The 24,442-nt window shown below is 45.2% G+C and overlaps 1 protein-coding gene across 1 annotated transcript in view; it reads right to left on the bottom strand.

The window, feature by feature from the left end:
* DYNC2LI1 (dynein cytoplasmic 2 light intermediate chain 1) overlaps positions 1–21,417 on the bottom strand; it is a 36,169-nt gene extending 14,752 nt beyond the window's left edge. The window contains exons 1-11 of the mRNA XM_066595565.1: positions 21,358–21,417; positions 20,348–20,456; positions 16,594–16,628; positions 14,477–14,546; positions 12,949–13,037; positions 8,258–8,444; positions 6,703–6,771; positions 6,163–6,240; positions 3,389–3,465; positions 1,924–1,994; positions 1,607–1,704 (exon numbers count right to left, since the gene is read on the bottom strand). Of these exons, the coding sequence (XP_066451662.1) occupies positions 1,607–1,704; positions 1,924–1,994; positions 3,389–3,465; positions 6,163–6,240; positions 6,703–6,771; positions 8,258–8,444; positions 12,949–13,037; positions 14,477–14,546; positions 16,594–16,628; positions 20,348–20,456; positions 21,358–21,371 (897 nt within the window). The 5' untranslated portion in view covers positions 21,372–21,417. The remainder of the gene's footprint in view (positions 1–1,606; positions 1,705–1,923; positions 1,995–3,388; positions 3,466–6,162; positions 6,241–6,702; positions 6,772–8,257; positions 8,445–12,948; positions 13,038–14,476; positions 14,547–16,593; positions 16,629–20,347; positions 20,457–21,357) is intronic.
* Positions 21,418–24,442: the final 3,025 nt, after the last annotated feature.

The raw sequence follows: 24,442 nt of genomic DNA on the forward strand, positions 1-24,442 counted from the left end.
TATCGTTCAGATTGTGCTCTGTGTTTCACAATCTTGAGGGCAGGTAGTCTTTTCATATATTTTATAAGTAATGTCTGTAAATTTCAAATGAGAATTAGCAAACCACAATTATCCAGACACATGTAATAAATGTACTTGTTGTTGCGTTGGTATATCCCCCGCAGACAGAGTTTGTACTCTGATACAAGAAAGCCTTGAAATAGTGATGATGATATGACATTCACTGCAATGTACAAATAAGCCTACAATAAATCTAATCACATTAATTATACTGTAAACCACACTCAGCTTGGCAACCTGATCAGACAAGATTGTGCCCTGCTGCTATATTATAAGGCTTTTTACCATCAGCTGCCTTGAATATTTCATATGAATGGACAAATGGTATAAATCTGCTTTCGGAACCAAGAAAAATAATCGAAATACACAAGGATAATACAATGGATTAACACTACAACTAAAGGGGTGTTGCAAGTTATTGAGCAAATAGGCAGGGGTGAGGAAATTCTTAAAAAAATAAAATTAGGGCGCTATTACACAAGCATGGTTGACGCTTGTGCAATAATGTTAATTGCTGAGCTGCTCCTGCGCTTGCAGATTCAGCCCTGCAATTGTTGGGAAAAAATGAATGTCAGTGAACAAGGAATGGTGGCAAGGACAGGAGCAGCGGCCACTGCTAGTGCTCATGTAATACCACCCTTAAACTTACTGCTTCACTTCTTCACTGGTCCAGTACCGCTGCTCCTGGCCCTACCACCAGTCCTTCTTTGCTTTGGCTGCAGGAATGGCGTTCTGTATACACAGGTCACTGCTGCAGACACTTCATGGTATATGGCAATTGGACTTGCTATTTAAGCCCAAATGCCACCCAGCAATTAGCAGTAATACACATACAAATGGAGTGGATAAACGGAACTGTGTTCAAACACCCTTTCACATCTTAGGGTACATTGACACATAGTGGAAATGGTGTGGATTTTCCGTTGCGGGAAAACCACACCAAAATCCACGTCAAAATCCGCATCATTTGCTCAGATTTTGATGCTGATTTTCCGCTGTGGAAAATCAGCACCATTTCTGCTATGTGTGAATGTAGAGGAAAGACATCTGGGAACTGCTCAGCCTGAGACCAAATCCTACATATTCCCTTATGTTTATTTGAAATGGTAACATCTATGGAAATTATACTTGTAGGACCCGATTCTTTAATTTAACACCTATTTCATGTGTCTCCCATGTTTCATTCCCACAGCATTATCATTTGGAACCCCACAAAGCTTTTAAGACAAACTGTATAATATCCATATTTACAGATGACCCCTTTAGCCCCATGATGCACATTTATGCCATCCTAAGCGATTTTAGTTTTGCGTAAGTGCACTAGAACAGAACATGCTGCAATTTTTTTTAACAAGGACTGTTGGGCCGTGAAAAAAAAAAAAAATACACATGTGAGGGACTGCATACACTTCAAAGGGTCCGAGTTTTGTCAGTTGCAAACTTCACCAGAACTTAGACGTTAAACTCACTAGTGTGAATAGGCCCCTATTCAGATTTCCCATTCTCACCCTACCAATAGTTTAGATCTGTGCCCCATCTGTATTACCTCTGGAGAAAATACTCTCTCATAGGTCTTCTTCCATAGCTCCATGGGTGTTCGGGCGTTAACCTGTCTCAGGTCATTGTCAGAGGCAGGAGGGGTTCCTAAACATTAGGACATTGTAACACTTTAGTTCTAGGTTTTCACAAAAAGTAATAAGTTACAGCGAGTTCACAGCTCAAGGTCATTTTGCAGTTTTTGGTGCAATTTGAACAAAAAAAGGCATCAAAACCGCATCATTTTAGTGAGATTCCGTGTAAGCTGCTGCAAATGAATGCAATTTGGCCATAACATATTGTATGAAGTCAACTAAAACATCTTACCAATCTGACTTAAAGAATCTGATCCAGCTGGAATGACAAGTGGCTTGTTGTGATCCACAGACACAAGCTTGCTGCAAGTTAAAAGGATTATTGCGTGTAAGTCGAGTCACAATAAAACATAAAATGCAATTTGTCAATATCTTATAAATCGGGTTGAAAAATTATTTGAATTGATAGGTTTCACTAAGGGCTTACTCAAACAGGCGTAAATCGGACAAGGTTTCATGCCTGGCCGATATACGCTGCCCCTCTCTGCAAGGGGAGGAGGCGGGACGGGAGTTAGTGGACTGAGCTCCTGCCCTCTCCCCACTGTTTGCAATTGGAGGAGCAGAGCCAAGTTCCGCCCATCCCATTGCAAACAGTGGTGAGGGGCGGAGAGGGGGCGGGAGCTCAGAGCACTGCTCCCGTACGGTCCCGCCTCCTCCCCTTGCAGAGAGGGACAGCGTATATCGGCTGGGCATGAAAACGCGGCTGATATACTCTCGTCTGAATAAGCCCTAATGCTAAGGGAATCAATTGCTGTCTCTCCCACTATCTACATACGCTTTTATATATTACACCTCGGCATTGGCACAACCCGTATCCATATTCCCCATTAGGATATATAGACATCCCTTCCATGAACCAGAGTGCAAAACCAATGCAAATAGAGGCTCCTAATCTGAAAGGCAAAGCACAACCATGTATCACATTGTTGTCCAATCATTTAACACCACGTTTCAACATAAAACTACTGCAGCTTCCCTTGGTGAAGACCCTACTTTGATGTACTACAAAAATTAAAGGGCCACTCTGGTGAATTTATTTTTTTCATTCATTCTGTAGCTATCCCCCCAGTATATATAAGTGGGCTAGTATTACTTTGAAGAGTTAATCCTTTCTAACTGAAATTCCTTGCCTCCTTCGTGATCTCACTTCTGACCAGCTCAGATTTAGTCGGGGTTATATGCTCAGCTTCTAGTTAGTTCCTCAGTCTGTGTGATGCTATTACATGGAGTGTACCACAGAAACTACCTGGAGGGGGACGCAGACACTCCTATCACATTACTGATGATGATCAGGCAGCTTCTGTCATGCAGTTATAACAGAGGAGATCACGAATGACTGTATACTTAAGATCTGTAGCTTATTTAGGTTAATACAGAATGTAATCACAGTGTTTTCCCTGCAGTTCTAGCTGCTCATGTAATGATGTGCTGATGCATCATGGGATTGTTGTGAAAGTGAAAGCAAAAATCTCATAATAGTGCCTCATAAGTGTCAGACAGGACGCTGCACTGCATGGAAGTGACTGCAATATACAGAGCAGACCTCCAGCCTGTGACAGGTAGTCAGGTGGAAAATATGTATACATGGCCCTTTAAATCCCCCCACCAATGTAAATAGATGATGAACAGCGTTGAGCACCCCTGAACAGGTTAATATGCTAGAATACATTTTCAGACTAGTACTGTATGTCACTTACCTCCTGTCTTGTCCAAATGCCAAGTGATTTATATATGAACGCAAGACACTTTTATGAGATTCGGCCTTGCCAGTGAACTGTAAAAAAAGAACACAAAGTCAACCCTTTGCATAATTCATATGCATTACATGTTTGGAACATCCTATAGTTTAGAGGAAACTCTCTCTAGAGCAGTGATGACCACAAGGACTCATGCATATGGCTGTATTATGGCACGGTTTTAGGGCTTCCCCCTCCCTGTCCCTCTGTATGACTCTAATTTCATGCAGAGGCTTTCTCTGTCCGATTGTGTACGACTCCAACATACAAAAGTGACATTCTGGCTCGCACCTCACATGCACAGATGTAATCTTTCCTAGAAAAGTTACTTTCTATTAAGGAGCCATATAAGCTCTGTGCACTGTGGTACTGCCTGTCTGAACAGAATTCTGCGATGTACAAGAACCCTTAAGCCTGGTTTAGACACAACAATTATTGCTCAAAAGAGGTCTTTGATGTCTTTGAATTGTTTTGTACCTTTAAGCACAAGGTTATCGCTCAAAACGTTGAGTGATCACTTTGCGCTCTGAACGGGGGATGCAGAAGACAAGCAGGGCCGCTTGTCTTTTGCATCCAGCTGTTCTCTGTTCAGAACGTCTGCCTGTTCTACAGCTGAGCGCTCCGAGCACAGGATGCAGAAGACAAGCACGGCCGCTTGTCTTCTGCATCCAGCTGTTCTCTGCTCGGAGCGCCCGGCTGTTATACACATGAGCGCTCCGAACGGGGTATGAAGAACATAGCTGGACCGCTGTGTTCTTCATGCCCCGCCTGTCTTCAGGGAGCGGGATACAGCTGAAACAATAGTATCAGCTGTATCCCGCAGTGAATTCCTGATAAGGCTCATCGTTGTCATTCAGGATGCTGAAAGAGAACGATCAGCGACTCCTTAACGAAAACTGCACGATGTCAGTGCAGTTACACACAACGATTATTGCTCAAAAGACGGCTTTGAGCGATTTTTAAGCAAAAATCATTGTATCTATATCAGCCTGTATTGTGGCAGAAGAGGTTCCAGCTTTAAATTACTGCTCAATGCATAAGCAATGAGATCTTCATAATAGGATGTGATGATCAAACTTCCATATAATTTGTACTGCATATATAAAGACAGTCCAGAGTGTCCTTCACCATTATTGATTGCACAGCGAAGCCCTCTGCCGCCCAGAGAATTGCAACTGACTCCATTCACTTGAACAGAGCGGATCCCTGAAAAGACGGGTGGCCGGAGCCTTGCTGTGCAGGGAACAATTGTAAAGGGTCTGATTTATTTTCAGGATTGATAGAGACCCGAGAGGTCGGATCCTTAATGACCCTAAAGTGATGGCATATCCTATACTGTCATTTAAAGGCGTTTTCAAGGCTATTTCTATTAATTACCTATCCTCAAGAAAGGTCATTAATAAGTTGATTGGCTGATGTCTGCCGCTCTGGGTCTTAGCTGTTTGGGTGCCCGCTGTCAGCACCACAACAAGGAGTACGAAGCAGTGGCTGGCAATAGTAATTGCGTGTGCAGCTCCTATTGAAATCAATGACAGCTGTGCCTGCAATTACCAGTGCTGGCCTTTACATAGTGGTTGGAGCTATGGCCTTCTGCTCCATACCCTGTGCTTTGGCGTTGACAGCAGATACCGAAAAAGCTGATCGGCCACTGTGCTGAGCAGTGAACCCCAGCTAATCAACTACTGATGACCTATCCTAAGGAAGGGTCATCAACAGAAATAGCCTAGAAAACCCGTTATAAAATGGGAATAAGCCGTTAGTATCCTTGTGACATACCGAGTTTCTCCGAATATAAGACCCTGACTTATATTAATTTTTGCCCCAAAAGAGGCACGGTGTCTTATTTTCAGGCGATGTCTTATACTTACCTAGCAGGCTCGGTCCAGGCCCTTCCTGCTGGTCTCTGGAACTCCGACGTGCTTCTTGCAGTCCTCGGCCGTCAACAGAAGATCACTTCCTGGTTACGGGATTCATAAATCCCACCTCCAGGAAGCGATGGCTCTGATTGGTTTTCGAGCTCTGCTTAGCCAATCAATGCAGCGCTTGATGACCCAATGTGATGGCTGTGATTGGTTTATTAAGCGCTGCATTAATTGGCTGAGCAGTGGTCAAGAAGTGTTGTGGAGGCGGCATTTATGAATTGGCTGTACCGTAGCATAACCGAGCCTGCTAGGTAATGTATTCCTTTTTTTATGTGATGCAGCTAGGGCTTAATTTGGGGGTAGGGCTTATATTTAAAGCCTCCCCAAAAATCATGAAAAATCAGGGTAGGTCTTATTTTTAAGGAAACAAGGTAATAATCAGTTTAATGGAACACTTTATAAAAGGACTATAAATATCTTTGTTTTAGATCTTTACACAGGACTTAGGCTTCCTGTCCACGGGTGTAGAGGTATCCCGCCGCAGGAGCCGCCGCCTGGGAGCAGGAGCTGGCAGACGGATCTCTGCAGGTCAGCCTATCTGACAGATAGGCCGACCGCGGAGAATCGCGGTAATTCGCAGCATGCTGCGAATTGAAGGTCGTGAGCGGAGAATTGCAATGATTCTCCGCTTGAGGACGGGGGGGGGGGCGGAGCTTTCCATAGCAACACTATGGAAAGCTTTAGACGGCGTGATTTGCCGGCGACTTACCGCCGGTGAAATCACGCCAGTGGACAGGGGGGCCTTATACTTTTAGTTTGAGAACTGTGTTTTGTAAAGGCTCAGCATGTTATAATCTCTGTTTATATACAAACCAGCAATGATGCTCCAAAGTAATGCGACACAAATCGGAGGGTTTTACATATTATTTTTCTTTTTTCAGACTCAAAATCCTGAAATGAATAAAACATAAGGTTAATAATCAGTTAAATAAAAGCCTCAATACAAATTATTGCATCAAACAAAATGTCAGGAAAATCATTCCTCTTGACCAGTTTTTAAGATCCTGTTAGAATAGGCCGATTGTGACATTGTAAATGTAAACGTATCTCTGAACTGCAGACAAACCGATCCGATTTACACGTTATATCAATATTTTAAAGAGATTGTGTCATCACAAAGTTACCCATTGTATAAATATATAAATTTTTATATCAAATATATTTTTAAAGAAATTTTAATGCCTTTTCTTCAATGTTGCGATGTCCACTCTTTGTCAAAAAACATCAAGCATGACGCGATCTCCCTTCATACTGTACATAGCCCGACGCTGCAGGACGTAACTGTACATCCTATAGCGTTAAGGGGTTAACAGAGTTGGTTTTAAAAAATAAATAAATAATACAATTTCTTACCTGGAAAATATCATACTTGCTTCCAATAATCAATAAAGGCAACGGGAAGGGGTCAATTAATTCTCTGTCCTGTTTGGAACGAATAATGAAAAGATTTAATAGAGGACAGCCGTGATTTCCTGCTACAGCAGAGCTGGAGGGTCATACTAGACCCTGACCAGCTCTGCCAGTGACTAAAGTCCCTGAGGGAGGAGTTGCTTTCCCCTGTAACTGGGGCTCCTATGGATGCCCCAGCTTCAGTGGGAAAGTGTCAAATTAAAAAAAAAAAAAGGTGAATGTCCCCCAGGAGGTCTTACATGACATCATTGGGTACATAGATAGTAAAACACATAATTACATACATAAGTAAGATAAAATTACAGAATAAAACAGCAATATATACGTAAGAAGGAAAATGACCCAAACCCAACGCCAACCAAAACTGTCGCCGTATGCGCCCTGTAAACCACTATATATCAAAACGTCCGAAACAAATAGAGGAACCCGTTCCCATACTTTATTTTTGCATAAATATACTAAATTTAAAAAAAATAACTATAAATGTTAAAAAAAAAAAAATCTTTTTTTTTAGCATTATACCCCCAATAAAACTAAAAAACGGGGAAAAAGTCAGTGAAAAAGATATTTAAAAGAAAAAAAAAAAAAGCCCTATATATCACGAAAAAAAAAACTAAGCAAAAATAATTTTGCTAGATAAAGGAAACAAAATACGGCAGTAAAACCGCCACATGGGTAAAATCCCTAAAAAGTGTCTGGTCCTTAAGGTAGAAAACAGCCTGGGGTTAAGGCAGGTGTAACACACGGCTTTCACCTCACTACACTCAAAGGGGTGAAACCTGTTGTGAAAATCTACTACAGAAATCAACAATCTCATAGTCACAGGTAGATGTGGGCATGGGATCCCTATTCTTGAGATCCCTACCCATCAACAAGTTATTTCACATCATGTGGATAGGGGATTACTTGTAAAGGCCCATTTAGTCACAACGATTATAGCCCAAAAGACGTCTTTTAGCGACCTTTGAGCGATAATCGTTGTGTCCATTTACAGCGCAAGGTGATTGCTCAAACGTTGAGCGATCACCTTGCGCTCCAAGCGGGGGAAACAGAAGGCAAACAGGGCAGCTTGCATTCTGCATCTAGCTGTTCTCTGCTTTGAGCGCCCGGCTGTTATACAGCTAAGCGCTTCGAGCAGGGGATGAAGAACGCAGCTGGACAGCTGTGTTCTTCATACCCAGCCTGTGTTCAGGGAGCAGGATAGAGCTGAAACAATAATATCAGCTGTATCCCGCTGTGTATTCCTGATAAGGCTTATCGTTGTTTTTCAGCATGCTGAAAGACAACGATGAGCGACGGCTTATCGAATACTGCACGATGTAAGTGCAGTTAGAAACAACGATTATCACTCAAAAGATGGCTTTTGAGCGCATTTTGAGCGATAACCGTTGTGTTTATATGGGCTTTAATACTGGTACAACCCCTTTAAGGACAAAGCAGCAATGTATAATAAAGTTATGAGAAATCATCTTATTGTGGACACATTCTGGACACATACAGGATGGTTGTTTGGAATATTCCTCCACATGTTCTGCATTATTTGATTTGCTGCCTTGGAATTGGACTTTCCAATATCTGCGACAATTTTATCCACACGCTTCCTGGTGACTTGTAACAGGCTATCCATTGTGGGCCAAAGTTCATTAGGCTTTGACAGATCAAGAACAAGCACCATGGAAAACGTCCTTTAAGATAAGAAAAAAGTGACATAACAATTAACACGTGGCAGATAAAACATGTACAGACATGAGAAAGCAACTATTTATAATTAAAACATCAGAAATCACTCTTATCATTTCTATTACAATGGGAATAACCATCTTCTTCTGCTGAGTGAGGCTGCAGCGCCACCTACTGTTTGAGCTTGGTAACCGTCATGAACAACACTGCAAAAGAATTGGGTAATGCTGACAAAAAATATACTACACTGAAAATACAGATCGGAAACCTTTAACATTTTAGAGTATTTTCCAGGCAAGGGGGTTTCGCAACATTTACAGCAGCAGCAAAGTGGATGAGATTTAAACAAACCTCATCCATATGCTGAAGATAAAACAATCTGCCCCAAATCTATGTGCAATTGACCAGCGGTGCGGACTTTAACCTCATAAGGACCTCCCTACATAAACTTATGGTGTGTGTCGGCTTCTGACAGCTGACACCCTCCACGATTGGAGCTGCAAACTGTTTAGCTGCCGCTGTCAACGTTCACAGTGCTCCTGCACCCCATCATTCCCCCACAGCATAATTTTGGGGTGCTAATAGAGTCACATGGCAGCGCAGGTTTGCCATGTACTACAGTCTATTAAGCTGTGACTCCAGTAATAAACGTAACCATCATAGTGGCCCCAGTAATATTAGGGTCCCCCATAGTGGCCACAGTAATGGTAGGTTCCCCCATAGTGGCCACAGTAATGATAGGGTCCCCCATAGTGACCACAGTAGTAATTGGGTACACCCCCCCCCCCTTCCTATGACCTCTCCCCTCGGTATCTGCACTGCATATAGGACGCTACACAGACACCAAGGAAAAGAGTTCAGTGGTCACAGACTCAGCAATGGCTGCAGCCACTAGACCAGAGCTGCAGGATGGTTGGGTGCAATGCCTTTAGGGATGCTGCATGGTTGGCGGGTCACATAAAATGAGGTGGCAGGCTAGATTCGGCCCACATGCCTTTTGACGTGTTTGACGTGTGCTGTGTGGTAATGAAGTACACAATATGGCCTTCAGGAGCATGAAAACAGGCAGACTGAGGCTAATTAGCTGGGACGGATGTATGGGTATGGTTGGAGGAGTTAAAACCTCCAGCCACACTGCTACAGAGAGAGAAGAGAATAACGATGGCTCAGAAGAAGCTGAGAGGGCTGCAGGCCTGAGGTCCGACAGTCTGACAGGGAAGGACGCCTCCTAGACTGACATCCTGAATGGGTATGGTGTCCTTTTAGGTGCTAGGCCCCTGTGATACATAGGACTGCAAACTTATGGGAGTTAGTAGCCAGACAGCTAGGATTTCGGTTATTCATCACATGTGTGTACTGTACTACAACAACAGTGTGAAGATTTGTTGCCTTTGTTATCTGTTATCCTACCAAAATAAATGGACTTCCTGAGTTTAACCACCAATTTTGACTTGGACGTGGATTACCATGGTGGGACCAACCATCTAGCTAGAGGAAGATGATGGTCCAATGAGCTAACAACCCCCAAGTTACCATAGCTGTAACAAAAGATCTTCTCAAAGAGGATGGGGCGATGGAGTTTCAACAAGCAGGCTGACGAGGTCCGTATAACACACGCAATGAGAATGACCACCAGACTATCCTATTTGACTTTCGAGGTATGAGAGGAAAGGGGTGTAAGGTGTACGGGAAGTGGAACCCAAGGAACTACTAATGAGTTCACTGCTTGAACCGGAGATCAGGACACATAGTTTGCAAGTTTGTGGTTGAATCTGGATGCCATCAGATCAACATCCGGATGACCCCATCTCTAACTGAGCTCATGGAACATGTCGGAGTGCAACTCCCATTCTCCCGGGTTGATTGTTTTCCTGCACAGGAAGTCGGCTATCCAACTGTCCATTTCTGGTATGCGAATCCTCAATAGCGCCAAAAGGTGATCTTCGGCCCATGTCAGGATCTTTGCTGCTTCAGCCATGACGGCCGAGTTACAAGTACCACCCTGGTGACTTATGTATATGACTGCCATTGCATTGTCTGTTTGGAACTAGACAGGGAGGCACGTTATCTGGGGTGCGAAATGCTGCAGTAACAGAAGAATGGCATAAAGTTCTAAGCCATTTATCGGAAGGATGGATTCCTGCACTGTTCAAGGACTCTGCGCTGTTCCTCCTTTTCTGCAGTGTACCTCCCTAGCCGAGTAGACTGGCGCCCTTGTGAGAACCTGCCAGCGCAGCATCAGGAGGGAGCGGCCCAGAATGATCTGTGGGGAGTCCAGCCGCCAGAGAAGATTGTGTTGAAGCTGTTGAGGTAGTTGGATCTTTCACTCGAGAGAGTTCGCCGATTCGTCTCACCTGGAGAGGCAGTGAGTGAAACAACCCATATGGGATGGTCTCGAAGAATGAGACCACCAATCCCAGTACTCTCCTGCAGAGACTGGGACTGCAGTGAGCGTACGGTCGTGTGAAGGAAATGCACTATCTACAGTGGGAGCTGACGTTGAGATGATGAGAGACAGGATTTGGGTTGGTTGATAATTCACCCAAACAAGGGCAATGTAGACTGTACAGATTGTCCAACTGAGTTGGAGCGTTTACCCAATAGTCGTTGAGGTAGGAATTGGCCACTATGTGTTCAGCAAATGGCGGAGGTTGGACAGGGGGAGTGCCTGCAGACAGTTCACCTGACACCCAACTTGATGGGTGGGGGCATAACGGCTCCAACTGTCCGCATGGGAATTTGGTACTACGACTAGTGAAAGCAAAATGTGTGGCGCTGGCTAGGTCCAACAGCCTTGGAGTCAGACATAGTGCCAAGTACTGCACACTAGTAGTAGAGCGCTGTTATATGAGCCTACTGCCATGGGTGTTGCAGGATGAGCAAGGGAGCTTGCCGCCAGATAGTGCTTACAGAGTCCTGGTCAAGTGTGGAAGCGGAGCTGGAATGTTGATGACGTGCTTGGAGCAGAACAAGGAGCTTGTCAGGTGCGCTACTATTCCCAGCAGCAGAGAGCAATGTGCTCAAGTAGACAGGAAACAAATAGGACCTGATGGCGGGATCTATAGCAGAAGAGGGTGGGAGCCAATAAGAGGAGAGGACCCTGGCACCAAGAAGGTGATTAGAAGAAGGGCAGGAAGTTACTAATGGACTGAAGAGTCAGGGCCTAAATTTTGGGCCATGGAGGTCAGTAAGCGTCGCGAGAACTGCATCCACAAAAAAAAAAAAAAAAAATCACACCCGCAGCACCAGAGAACACTCCGTGGGAGGAAGCATCTCCCTTGATTTGAGCACTGACGGTGCCACTGGGTTCGCAGCAAAGTCATGCCTGGGGTGAGGGAGAACTGTGCTGCCTCTGGGACTAATTCCCTGCCCACCAGTGTCACAGAAAAAAATGCTGGAAAGGTGCATCAGAAGCGAAGAGGCTGCGCCGGCGGTGGTAAGAGAAGTGAGCCCACCTCTCTAAAAGAACAGAAAAGGAAGCAGAGGTGCGTGGGGGGCCTTTTCAACCCCCCCCTTCCCCTGGAAGTGGCCGAGCTGTAGTGGCTAGTGGCAGAGCCACAGCGGCAGTCCACACTCTTCCTCACCCCCACAGCATTTCAACAACAAAATACTGTACAAAAGCTGCGCCATTTGGTGCAGTTTGTGCCTCTTCATATTTTCAGCAGATTCGCTCTGGATTGTGTACTGCTTCTACTGGACATACCCTAAAGAACATTTCTTGCAATGATATATTCCTTAATATTTAGTGCACCAACATAAGTATCTTCTGGGAAGGTCTTCCAACCCTTATTTTTCATGGCAGTTTGGTGGAGGAGAAACTTTGGAAATTAAAACAGTTAGAAGGAACCGGTCATCATTTCGGAGCGACCGTAGTAAAAGCAATGGCAGTTAATTAACAGAACATTCGAGAGGGATCTTTTTATAGCGCCTAATGCCATCATACCTTGTAAAATTTTTAATAGTTGCCGCGCTGTATGGTAATCCAGCTTGAACAGTCTGGTTGGCGAGCCTGGAACATCTCTGCTGCCTGCAGTGAAGTCCAAACCTCAGCTATTCTCAATATGAGTGACGTGAATAACGTCTCCTACTTCATTCATAGTTCTGTCCTAATCATACACAACCACGGACTGGTGCGAGCATACATCGTTTCGCCCTATTTTGGTCAGAATTGACTGGCTTTTCAGGACATGTGCCGGTCCGTGTGTTAGAATTATACAGGACTGTGGATGACATAGAAGATGTAATCTACATCACTTACAGAGAATGGCCAGGGACTGGATCATACCGCAGGCAGCATGGATCGTCTGTTTGAGCTGGACTCGCATACAGCACGGGAATTATTAAATCTCAGGTTGTACAGGGTACGATGGCACAAGGTGATAGAACAAGCACAGTTTTAGGATGCTCTCTAATATATTGATCTCTAGTTGCCATTGGTTTAAACTGGTAGAAGTTTCTTTTAAAGTGGACCTGATTTGGAAACCATGGAAAAGCATGCATTCTACTTACCGGATATTTTCACTAGTAATTGGAATCTGAATTAAATCCAGTAATGATGTCCCTCCACCAAGTTCCCAAAAATGAGCAATGTCCTTTGGCTGAAAAAACAAAGAACATTCCATTAAGTAAAAATGCAGTAATATGTCAAATCCAGCATACAGAGACAGACAGAGTAATACACAAAGTATACTTCCTCTCTGTAGGGCTGGAGACCATCAGCCAGCTATAGTGGAGACATTTTGGCTGTGGAAGCCTTGGAGGTACGCTAGAGGGTCTACAAATTGGCAGAAGACATTGTCATTGGTGTACTAAAGAGCAACGAGATCAATGTAGTCACTTGCCAACTGCAGGTGCGTCTATCAGGCTGGTTTCACATTGCGTTCTGTTAAAGCAGTGCTGGTGCTGTCCTGGGATGAAGACAGAAACCAGGATGGATCCTGGATGGCACCAAGAGGAATATCTGAGATAGAGATCTTTTTGGTTTTCGTATCACATAGTTTCCATCCCTTTCAATCTCTTATACTAGATGGAAAAGCACCGAGTACAAACACAACTATTTTTTTCGTGGTCTTCTACATGATGCCATACACTAAAATCATGTCATTTACTTCTATGTGTGCTGTAAGGGTTAAATAGATGGGCGGATGCACTAATACGTTCGCCACTACGGAGCGTATTAGCGCATGAACCAGGTAAAATTATTTTTTTCTTGACTATTCAAATTCTGCGCTAGTGCGTGCAAGTTTGAAAAAAGGGGGAAGAAAAGTCCTGACCTATCTTTGTCGCACGTAGGAAAACGACATGCGAGAAAGATAGAGCAAGTCCTATCTTTTCTTGTGTGTAGCATTACTGCGGAGAAGCCCGATAGTGAAAATGAAACCATTGTGATTTTCACTGTCGCAAAAACGGGACAAAGACACATCCATGCGTTCAAGCCCTGAATGCTACATTAAAGGGGTTGTCCCGCGCCGAAACGGGGTTTTGTTTTTTTTTCAATAGCCCCCCCGTTCGGCGCAAGACAAACCCGATGCAGGGGTAAAAAAAAAAAACCATCCAGTACTTACCCGAATCCCCGCGCTCCCGCGACTTCTTACTTACCTTAGTAAGATGGCCGCCGGGATCTTCACCCACGATGCACCGCGGGTCTTCTCCCATGGTGCACCGTGGGCTCTGTGCGCTCCATTGCCGATTCCAGCCTCCTGATTGGCTGGAATCGGCACACGTGACGGGGCGGAGCTACAAGGAGCAGCTCTCCGGCACGAGCGGCCCCATTCGGAAGGGAGAAGACCGGACTGCGCAAGCGCGTCTAATCGGGCGATTAGACGCTGAACTTAGACGGCACCATGGAGACGGGGACGCCAGCAACGGAGCAGGTAAGTGAATAACTTCTGTATGGCTTATAATTAATGCACAATGTACATTACAAAGTGCATTAATATGGCCATACAGAAGTGCTTAACCCCACTTGCTTTCGCGGGACAACCCCTTTAAAAAACGTTAATAGACTTTGTTACATCTGCAGGTCAAAAATACTTACAGTATTGTGTCCCTTCGCCTTCCGACCAAAGGTATACTCTAATGCCAAAGTGGGCTTAGGTGCTTCGTCCCTACAAATAACATGTAGAAATTATCATCATCATCATCATCAATTCCCATTTCACAACCATTTTTATTTGCTATGAAGGAAAACCTTTGATTGGCGCAGTAGGTACATTTCAGTGTCTGCCCAGCCTGAGCGGATTCTGTCTGGTCTGCTGCCAGCGACTGAATGCAAACGATAATTAGTTCGCTTATGAACAATGATCAACCTGTGAAAACAGGCAGTCGTTCATCTAAGAGCAAGGCGTGGAGAAAGCTCCGATCCCAGCCACAAATGGTACCAATGGGAACTATAACTTGTCCCACAAACAACCTCACACAGCTCTGTTGGCCAAAAAATAAAAATGTTATGTGTCTTGCAATGTAACGATGCAAATATAATTTCACTTTTTTCTAAAAGTGCTTTTATAAAGCAAAAGTAGTAACACGTAAACCATTATTTCGGTACGGCCGTAATTGCGTGGACCCGCAGATCACGGTTAACTAGTCATTAATACAATACAGTGAACACCTTAAAAAATAATTTAAAAAAGGGAAAAAAAAAACAATGGCGGAATTTAATTTTTTTCCATCCCCTCCAAAAAAAAAAACTTTTAAGAGATAAACAATGCCTTATATGTAATACAAGGTGGTGCCATTACAAATTACAACTCGACACACACAAAAAACACCCCTCATACAAGTATGAGGATGAAAAAATAAAAATGCTGTGGTTCTTGGAGCATAATGATGAAAAAAATTAAAGGAAAAATAATTTGGCTATTAAGGCGCAAAATAGGCCGATCACAAAGGGGTTAATGGAAGTACTTTTGGAAATATAGCATTTTAGCAATTGGTGGTAATTATAAATTCTTTACCATTTCTTTCTGTGCTGCAGTCTATTCCAATACGCTGCAAGCTGGAGGAATTCCCCAGTGTGGTTTACAAGGCATGGCCAGCCTTCATTCCCATGCACAGATAACTGGCAGTGAGTTGTAAACCCCACATTCCCCATCTCCTTGCCCTCACCATGGCATTTGGTCCTGAGATACAATTGTATCACAAACGACTACGCATTTGTCTTCTGCGCATGCACAGAGGTTTCACAAGAAACCGAAACCTTGCGTATGCGCAGTTGACTGTCAGTGGAAGCGCTTTTCACGGGAACCCTCAGTATTCACGTTAAGTGTACTCTAAACACAAAGAGGGAATGAAAAAGTACCTCCACAGCGCCACCTGTTGGAAAGTGACTTCTCTATAAGTCAATGCCCAACCTTGAAAGAAATCATCTTCTAATAGGTGGCGCTGTGGAGGGTACCTTTGCATTTCATATTTGCACACTTTTTCCCAGGGAGCATTGCATGGCTTATGTAAGACGCCCCTATGCCAACGTGGTGCACTCTATAAGAGAGAGGCTATATTCCCCCAGATCCACATCAAAGGCCTCTCTTCCAGCCACTGGCAAGGGGAGAACACACTTCAAAGGGGTTTTCCAGGGAGAATACTACTGATGACGTATCCTTTGGATAGGTCCTCAATAGTTGATCGGCCGGGGTCCATCGCTCGGGGCCCCGACCGATCAGCTGAGTGGATCTATGCGGTCAGTGCCGCAAATACACAGAGGTCGGAGCGGAGAACTTCCGCTGCGACCTCTGTGTATTTGCAACGCTGACAGCATATATCCGCTCAGCTGATCGCTCAGGGTCCTGAGCGTCAAACCCCAGCGATGACTATTGAGAACCTATCCTGAGGACAGGTCATCAGTAGTATTCTCCCTGGAAAACCCCTTTAAACAGCAATTCTGTAGATGGGTCTTTCACTTCTGGGGAAGACTTTGTTTTGGCTTTATATCCTTAGTCATGCTTCAAGGCCTGTTGACAGGTTGGACATTGACTTATAAGGAAGTCACCGTCTAATAGGTGGCGATGTGGAGGTACTTTTTCACCCCCTATTTGCATGCTTTTTCCCAAGGAGCATTGCGTGGCCTACATAAAACTCCCTAAGCCAACGTGGTGCTCTTCAGAAGGAGGAACCTTATTCCACTGGTGAACACTGAAGAACTGAGTTGCGGATTACCTGTCGATGCAGCGCAGGATAATGCTGGTTTTGCCCTATATCAAAAACAAATTAAAAAACAAGGTAAATATACAATTAACTAATACCACACAGCGATAGGATCTCCCTCGTTCAGGCACAGCTATGCTCTGTCCTACCAAGCGGAGTTGCGCCTACGCAAGTGTGAATAAGGCCTGAAATAGGCCATTTAAGCGAACAGGCCGGCGCAAATTTGCAGTGAATATGTAGGAAATGTGTATTCGCTGCGTATTTGCACGGGAAATAAATGAACCCTTCAGTTTTTTTTTTATGAGCATAAATACACAGGGTATTTCTAAGCACAAACGTCCACAGGAACAGCTAAAAAATGCAGGAAATTGTGATTTTCAGTTGTGCAAATATACAGCATTAGAGATGAGCGAGTACCCAAATGCTGGGGTCCTCGATATTCGAGTTGAGCTTTTTGTAAAATTCGAGAGCTCTACTCGAGTAACGAACCCCATTGACTTTAATGGGAGACTCGAGCATTTTTGTATGTGACCCACCGGTTGCTGAGCTTTTTTTTTCTCTCTCTTTTCCTCTCTCTCTCGTTGACGTGACATGCGCAGCGGGGAGGGGTCAAATCTGACACGTCAGCGGCTGGGAGGGGCCAAAACTGAGGTGGGGTCAAACACAGCTCATAGTTGGGGTTCCTGAGCGGAGGACCATACTCTATGAGGTCCATGCGCCCTAATAGGACATATACAGTAGGCAGGCGCTCTTCTAGTGGGTCAATGCCTTAAGGCCCAATGTCCACGGGCGGGTCGGATTCCGTGCATGGAATCTTACCCTGCCCACAGCCAGCGAGCCCCATTTACCTGTTTTCCCCGACAGGGCCGTTCGCATGGATTCCTCCAATTCTGGGTTCGCTGTATTGCGCATGGTCCTCATGGCTCGCAGTCGGACATGTGCAGTACAATTTTTTTTTTTTTTTAAATCTGCTTTCCCACGAGATTCAGCGTCAGCTGTGGGTGTACCGCAGATTGGACGGCTTCCGTTGACTTCAATGGAAGCCGGCCCTGCGGGATCTGCAGAAAAATGCAGCATACTGCTATTTGTTTTCCGAACCAAAAGGTCCGCAAAAACAAATCTGCATGCTTAAATTAATTTCCGGATGCCCATGTTTCTCTATGGACGGCTTGTTTTGTGGATCTCCCGTGCAGGTTCCACAAATCAAACCCGCCAGTGAATATTGGGCCTAAGGGCTTATTCACATGACCATTTGGCATACTTCAGCCTGTGAATACGCTGCGTATTAACCAATCGAAATACACAGATTCCCTGTGTATTGCTGACCACCACCTAATTAGAAAAAATAGGCAAAAAAATCCCATTGATTCCTTGCATAAATGCGCAGCGAATTAACCAAGCCTCCCGCATATTTACACAAACCCATTGATCTTAATGAAGTATTTTGGTGCAGAATATGAAGCAAAATAGGACGAGTAGTTTTTTAATGTGAAAAATACACAGCTGTGAAGGAACCCATTGAAATCAATGAGTTCTATTCACTATGCATAAAAAATACATGCGTAATACACTGTGTATATACGCCTGTGTGAATGAGCCCTAAGTCCGCACCACTCAACAACATGCAAAACCAGGCTCGGGACCGTCATAGACAGGAAGTTGTGTCGTTGACAGTAATGGCAGAAGAAAGCTCTGCAGCCTCTTGTCTGTCATGTCCATTAGGCTTTGTTCACACGGGCGACAAAGTTGCGCGATTTTGTCACGTTGTGACAGCGCTACAAATCACATGTATGTGAAGCCCATGCTTTCCTATGGGTTCCTTCACATGTATGATGTTTTGTAGCATGTGACATACCGACACAAAAACCTGCAGGTCCGGCGATATGCCCGCGACTCGCGAGGTTTTGTAGCGCATGTTTCCCTATGGAGCCTTCCTCTTTGTTGCATCGCATCACACAAAATTGCGATTTTCATGCGATGCAACTTTAACAAAGGAAATTATACTGTCAAAGCCCTGGCTGCAGGAAAAACAAAACACATACATCACCTTAGAAGCGCTGTCCGGCTCCGCTGCATCTTCTCCCCGGGTCCCGGCACTATTCTGCTTCATCTCTTCTGGCCGGGGATTGAAAAATCCCCACCTCTTGGAAGCGCTGCCTCTGACTGGCTGACGCTTAGCCAATCACAGCCAGTGCTTGATGAACCAATCACAGCCATTCATCAAGCGCTGGCTCTGATTGGCTAAGCGTCAGCCAATCACAGCCAGCGCTTCCAGGAGGTGGGGATTTTTCAATCCCCGGCCAGAAGAGATGAAGATTGAAGAACACTGTTAGTGACTGGCAAGAAGCTGCAGCGGAGCCTAGGACAGCGCTTCTAAGGTGATGGATACTTTTTTTTTTTTTTTTACTGCAGCTAGAACTTATATTTCAAACCCTCACCCCTGAAAATCCTCGCAGGGGGTGCTACAAAGTCACGTGACTTTGTAGCGCTATAAAATCATAGTATCACTGCAAGATATCGCACGGACCAGCGATGCAATAATTTTCTCGCGGCGATACCATGTCGCCCGTGTAAGCGGGGCCAAAGTCACATGGCGTTTTGTAGCGCCTTCATATTGAAGTGGGACTGAGCTGCAATACCAATCATTGCCACTACACAATGTATGTTGCTGTGCCTGGTATACAGTGAAGAGGCCGTGGCCCCTTAAAACAGCTGATTAGTGGGGATTCTGGGAGTGGGACCCCGCTATTCTGATAACTAAACTGAGGTTAGTTTTGCATGGGGGAGGGGACTGTTGGGCACTTGAGTGCCTGATAGCTGTCCCAACAATTAGCGCTACTCTGCCTTCACACAGTAGTAATGATCACTCACTGAATGAAGCCGGAGAGCGCCGGACATCTCTACCGGCCGCCCGCCTCCACTCACAGTAAACAGGCAGTCCTTCATAGATGAACAACTGTCTCTTTAGACGGGCCGACAGTCACTTGGTCTTTAGGTGAACGAAAAACCACATGACTCCAACATGGGCTCCTTCTCACTGGGGATTTAAAAAAAAGCACGATTTTCGCGCGATGCAAGAGTGAGAATGCAGAATTACGAAAGCAATGATTTTCGTTGGTTTCATTTCCATTTGCGATGTTTGCACTTATGCGATGTGGCGTGAAAAAAATAAATCGCGGCACGTCCTAACTTTTTGCGATTTTCTCACCCATGTTTCCCTATGGAGCCTCCGAATTATCGCATCGCAACACACGAACTTGCGTAATGTGTTTTTAACATTAGAAACTCCTGCGGACGTTCGCGCGAGAAAATCACAGGCGGCAGCGAGGTGAGATCATTCTCAGGAAAAAGCATTGGTGAAGCTCATAGATCACATGAGCAGAAATGCGATTTTGCCGCAGCGATATTGCGATCGCCAGTGTGAAGGAGCCTTAAGTGAGCTATTATCCCTCTCTTGCCGTTTCGGGTCTCGAGTTTTCGTGTGATGCAACGCAAAGGAAGGCTCCATAGGGAAACATGGGCTACAAAACATCGCAAATCGCAGCAATATTCAGCATGCCGCGATTTTTTCTCTCGCAATGTCGCAGACTACAAAACATTGCTAATGTGAAGGAACCAATTGGAAAGCATGGGCTTCACATACATGCGATTAGCATGTTGAAAAATAGCGCGATTTTTATCGCCCTCGTAAAAGCGGCCTTCATTTCCACATTAATTCTCTATTTTCTGCGCCGGCGAGGGGCTTCACGCCCGGACGTCATTTTACCCCATTCTTATTTCCTATGAAGAACACGGATCTCTCGGTCTCCGCAGCGTCGTCCTCAGCGCTCTCCTTTGCCTGAACCTCGGCGACCGCCAGATCCCAAAGATGATCACTGCAACGAGAAAAGCCTCCAGCAGATTAGCACCGCCGATCCCCGCTGACGAGCGTTCTACACAGCCGCCTCCCCCAGTATCATATTACGGTTAACGTACAAATATAATCTTAATATGGCACAAAAACGCTGAATGTGAGGAAACCAAGTGAAATCAAGCGGTGCTACTCCCTGCAGTTTTGCGAAAACACACGCAAAATCACCCATCTGCAGAAGCCATAAAGCGACAAGAGCATTTGCGCACATTTTTGCATGTGTGAGTCTCACGCCTGCGAAACACCATGATGCCAACCCATAGATTTCAATGAGATCGTTCTCATGATCGTGTTTCTTGCGCCCAAATCCTGCACACAAGAAAAGATAGGACCTGGCCTCTCTCTCTGGGCTTAAACGCATTGGCGTGATTTTCACGAACAAAATAACGCGCGAGAAAAGATAGCGCCGGGCCTAGTATTCCGGTTTTGTTTTTTACAAGCTCGCTAGGAGTTTGAATAGTCAAAAAATCACCATCACCACCCCCCCCCCCCCTTCCGGATCATGCGCTAATACGCTCTGTAGCGGCAAGCGTATTGGCGTGTGCACCGCCTGTCTAAGCCGTTACGCAGAAAGCTTCCATAGAAGTCTATGGCAAGTTTTAAAAAAAAATCAAGATGAAGGGTGCGACTGGCGGACATCCCTCATTCATGCGCAAATGTGCTCCATTGCGACGACTGTATTTGTGCATACATTGGTCTGCTGAGGCCCTAAAGAGTCAGCAGACATGAGGATTATTCTACTGGCTACTAATATGGCTGTGTGGACAGTGATACCCCCGTGTGCTGGGGACAGGCGGAGGTGTCCTCCCTCTTCCTACATCCCACCACCAGTCCACATCCCCGTCTACACGGGCCGCACACCCTACCTGGCGCGGGGCATAGCAGCAGATTCTTCAGTTGCTATAGCAACACTCGGCCGCGGCGCGCTCCTGATGACGTCACTGCCGCACTGCCTGCCGGGGTTTGTAGTGCGTGTTGTACAGCTGGTCACTGCACGCACTGTAGCCGTCACATTGGATAGCAAATATCTATATTCTACAACGCTTCTGCTCGATTCACAACCTGATTGGTTGTTTGGGTTGGCTTATTCACAGTGATTGGTTGTTTGGGTTGGCAGATTCACAGTGATTGGTTGTTTGGGTTGGCAGATTCACAGTGATTGGTTGTTTGAGTTGAATCGAGCAGAAGTGTTGTGGAATATAAATATATGATGGCAGGGCCTAACAGTGTTTAACCCCTTACGGGACAGTAGTCGCTGGTTCTTACGGGGATAGTGAACATCAGGGCAAAACCTTTTGTTTTTTCATTTTTGTAGTATAAAACTGTTTTTTTACAGCATTTTTGACATTTTGTGGTACAATGCAGTTGTCAATTAGATTAAAGAGAACGTTCTGTATTGATTTTTCCACTTTATTTTTTTCTCCGTTGTTGCAGTTTTATTTTGTTTCATTTTTACGTAACTAGTTTACCGTACTTTATGATATCTTTTTAGGCTGTTTTCACACGGGTGACAAAATCGCATGATTTTCTCGCGATGCGACAGCTCTACAAACCGCGTGTATATGAAGCTCGTGCTTTCTAATGGGTTCCTTCACATTAGCGATGTTTTGTAGGCTGCTACATTGCAAGAGAAAAAAAAAATCTCAGCATGCTTTATACAGCGGCGATTCGCGATGTATTGTAGCTCATGTTTCCCTATAGAGCCTTCCTTTCTGTTGCCTCATATTGCACGAAAACGCTGTTTTTGTGCAGTTCGATGCAACTTTTAGCGCTTTTTTTAACGCAAAAGTCAGTAGGATTTTCTAATGTTAAGAATGCATCGCACCGCACAAAAAGCGCAAGTTCGTGCGTTGCAATGCAATAAAAAGGAGGGTCCGTAGGGAAACATGGGAGATAAGAAAAAGCAAAACGCAGAAAGATAGGGCATGCCGCGATCTTTTCCCCCCACTCCACATCGCAGGAGTGAAAACATTGCAAATGAGAATGAAAGCATTGAAAATCATTAGTTTCATAATTCTGCGTTTTCACTCACTCTCGCATCGCACAAAAAGGTCCTTTTAGACGCGTTCAAACGTTTTTTCAAACAAGCGGAAGTGAGCGATAATCGTTCCGTCAAAACGCGAGCCAAAGCCGAGCAAGAATCGTTCACTTTCTGTTCAGCGCTCATTTTTTGCAGGCATAAAAACCACAGTTGGCTCGTTCGCTTATCGTTCACTCAGTCGTTCTCGGTCACCTAGGCCCCCTGTCCACGGACATGACGAAATATCGCTAGCGATATTCCATCGCGGGGGAGCTTGGGGGGGGGGGGGGCTGTCAGGTCTCTGCGGTGAATTGCAGCATGCCGCGATTTGAATCCTGTGAGCGGAGAATCGCCATGATTCTCCACTCATGAACGTCGGAGCTGCGCTTTCCATAGCACCGCGGATTATCGCCGCGGGGAACGCAATGAACTATCGCCCGTGCACAGGCAGCCTTATACAGCGAATGTGAATGACTGAACGATTTCTGGTTTGACCGAGCCACCGATGTATCTGTTGTAGAAACCGGCTGCCTGAGAGCCAACGAGCTAAGGGCTTCTTCAGATAATCGGATATGCAAATAGGCTCGCCGCAGTGACACTCCCTGCCTTGATTCAAAAGTCTATATGGCTTTCTATTTAAGGTTGCCGTCACTTGGGCGTATTTGCACATGAATTTACGTGCGCAAAAAATTGTGAGTGCAATGCGCGAAGAATGGGCGTCCGCAAATGAATGAAAGCTTGTGGATCACAGCATGCTCCATTTCAGTGCAGATACCGCACGGACGACTTCCATTGAGGTCAATGGAAGCTGTCCAATTTGCGGCCCGTCCGCAGCTAACACTGCAGACGGGCTGCGGATCCTGTAAAAAAGCAAGAGATTTAAAAAAAAAATCTGTACTGCGCATGTCCGACGGCGTGCCGTGTGGACCATCCGCAGTACAGAAAATACGAAAGTACAGAAGTCTGTGCGGATGTCGCTGCCTGCCCGCACATGTATGTAGGGTCCTCGGCCGCGGGCAGGGTCAGATTCCGTTGCGGGCTTCTGCACGCGGAATCCGACACACCCGTTAATAGAGGGGCCTAAATCCACATGTAACTTGGATTTTGATTCCGATATGTTGCATACTTTCCACTGTGGTCAACATGGCCGATACGGGTGTACGTTATGGCGTAATAAAGTAGGTGTGGGTCCCTCCGCTGGGATTCTAAACCTTTGGGAGGATGGGGTTCCCATGAGCCCTGAAAGACTGGAGAGATGCTAATTAGAGATGAGCGAGCATACTCGTTAAGGCGATTTACGAGAGAGAGAGAGCATCGCCTTTTTCGAGTAAAGGCTGGCTCGTCCCTGAATATTCGGGGGGGCTGCGCGGGGCGGCGGAGGGGAGCGGGGTGGAGAGTGAGAGAGATCTCTTTCTCTCTCTCTCTCTCCCGATTCCTCGAAAAAGGCGATGCTCTCTTGAGTAAATCGCCTTAACGAGTATGCTCGCTCATCTCTAATGCTAATCTTACTCCCTTTCCATTTAAGTCTATGGGCATTGTGGAAAAAGCTGAGCAAACAGTGAGAATGAGTAGGCCGGCTTCACATAAGTGTATGTGCATTTGCGCGATCGCGAGCGACGCATTTTTTTGTGGAACAAACGTTGCTTTTTGGGCGCACCTCAGTGTATTTTGCTGTACTTCTTGTGAGCACAACTCATGTGCAATCGCACATGCAAAAAAATATGCACGAATGCTCCCAGCCATTGAAATGGCTAATGAGTCTAATGAGTTCCAGATGGTTTTTTTTTCCTGCGCAATTACACAGCGCTTCACACATTTCCTAGTGTATTGCATGCATTTGCGTATCCTCATTGACTTCTGAGGGGACTTAAAAGGAAAATAGAGCATCAGCAAAATGTGCAGGGAAAATATGTTCACTATGTATTGTGTGC

Source organism: Eleutherodactylus coqui, chromosome 3 (genome assembly GCF_035609145.1).
Source record: "Eleutherodactylus coqui strain aEleCoq1 chromosome 3, aEleCoq1.hap1, whole genome shotgun sequence".
Lineage (NCBI taxonomy): Eukaryota > Metazoa > Chordata > Amphibia > Anura > Eleutherodactylidae > Eleutherodactylus > Eleutherodactylus coqui.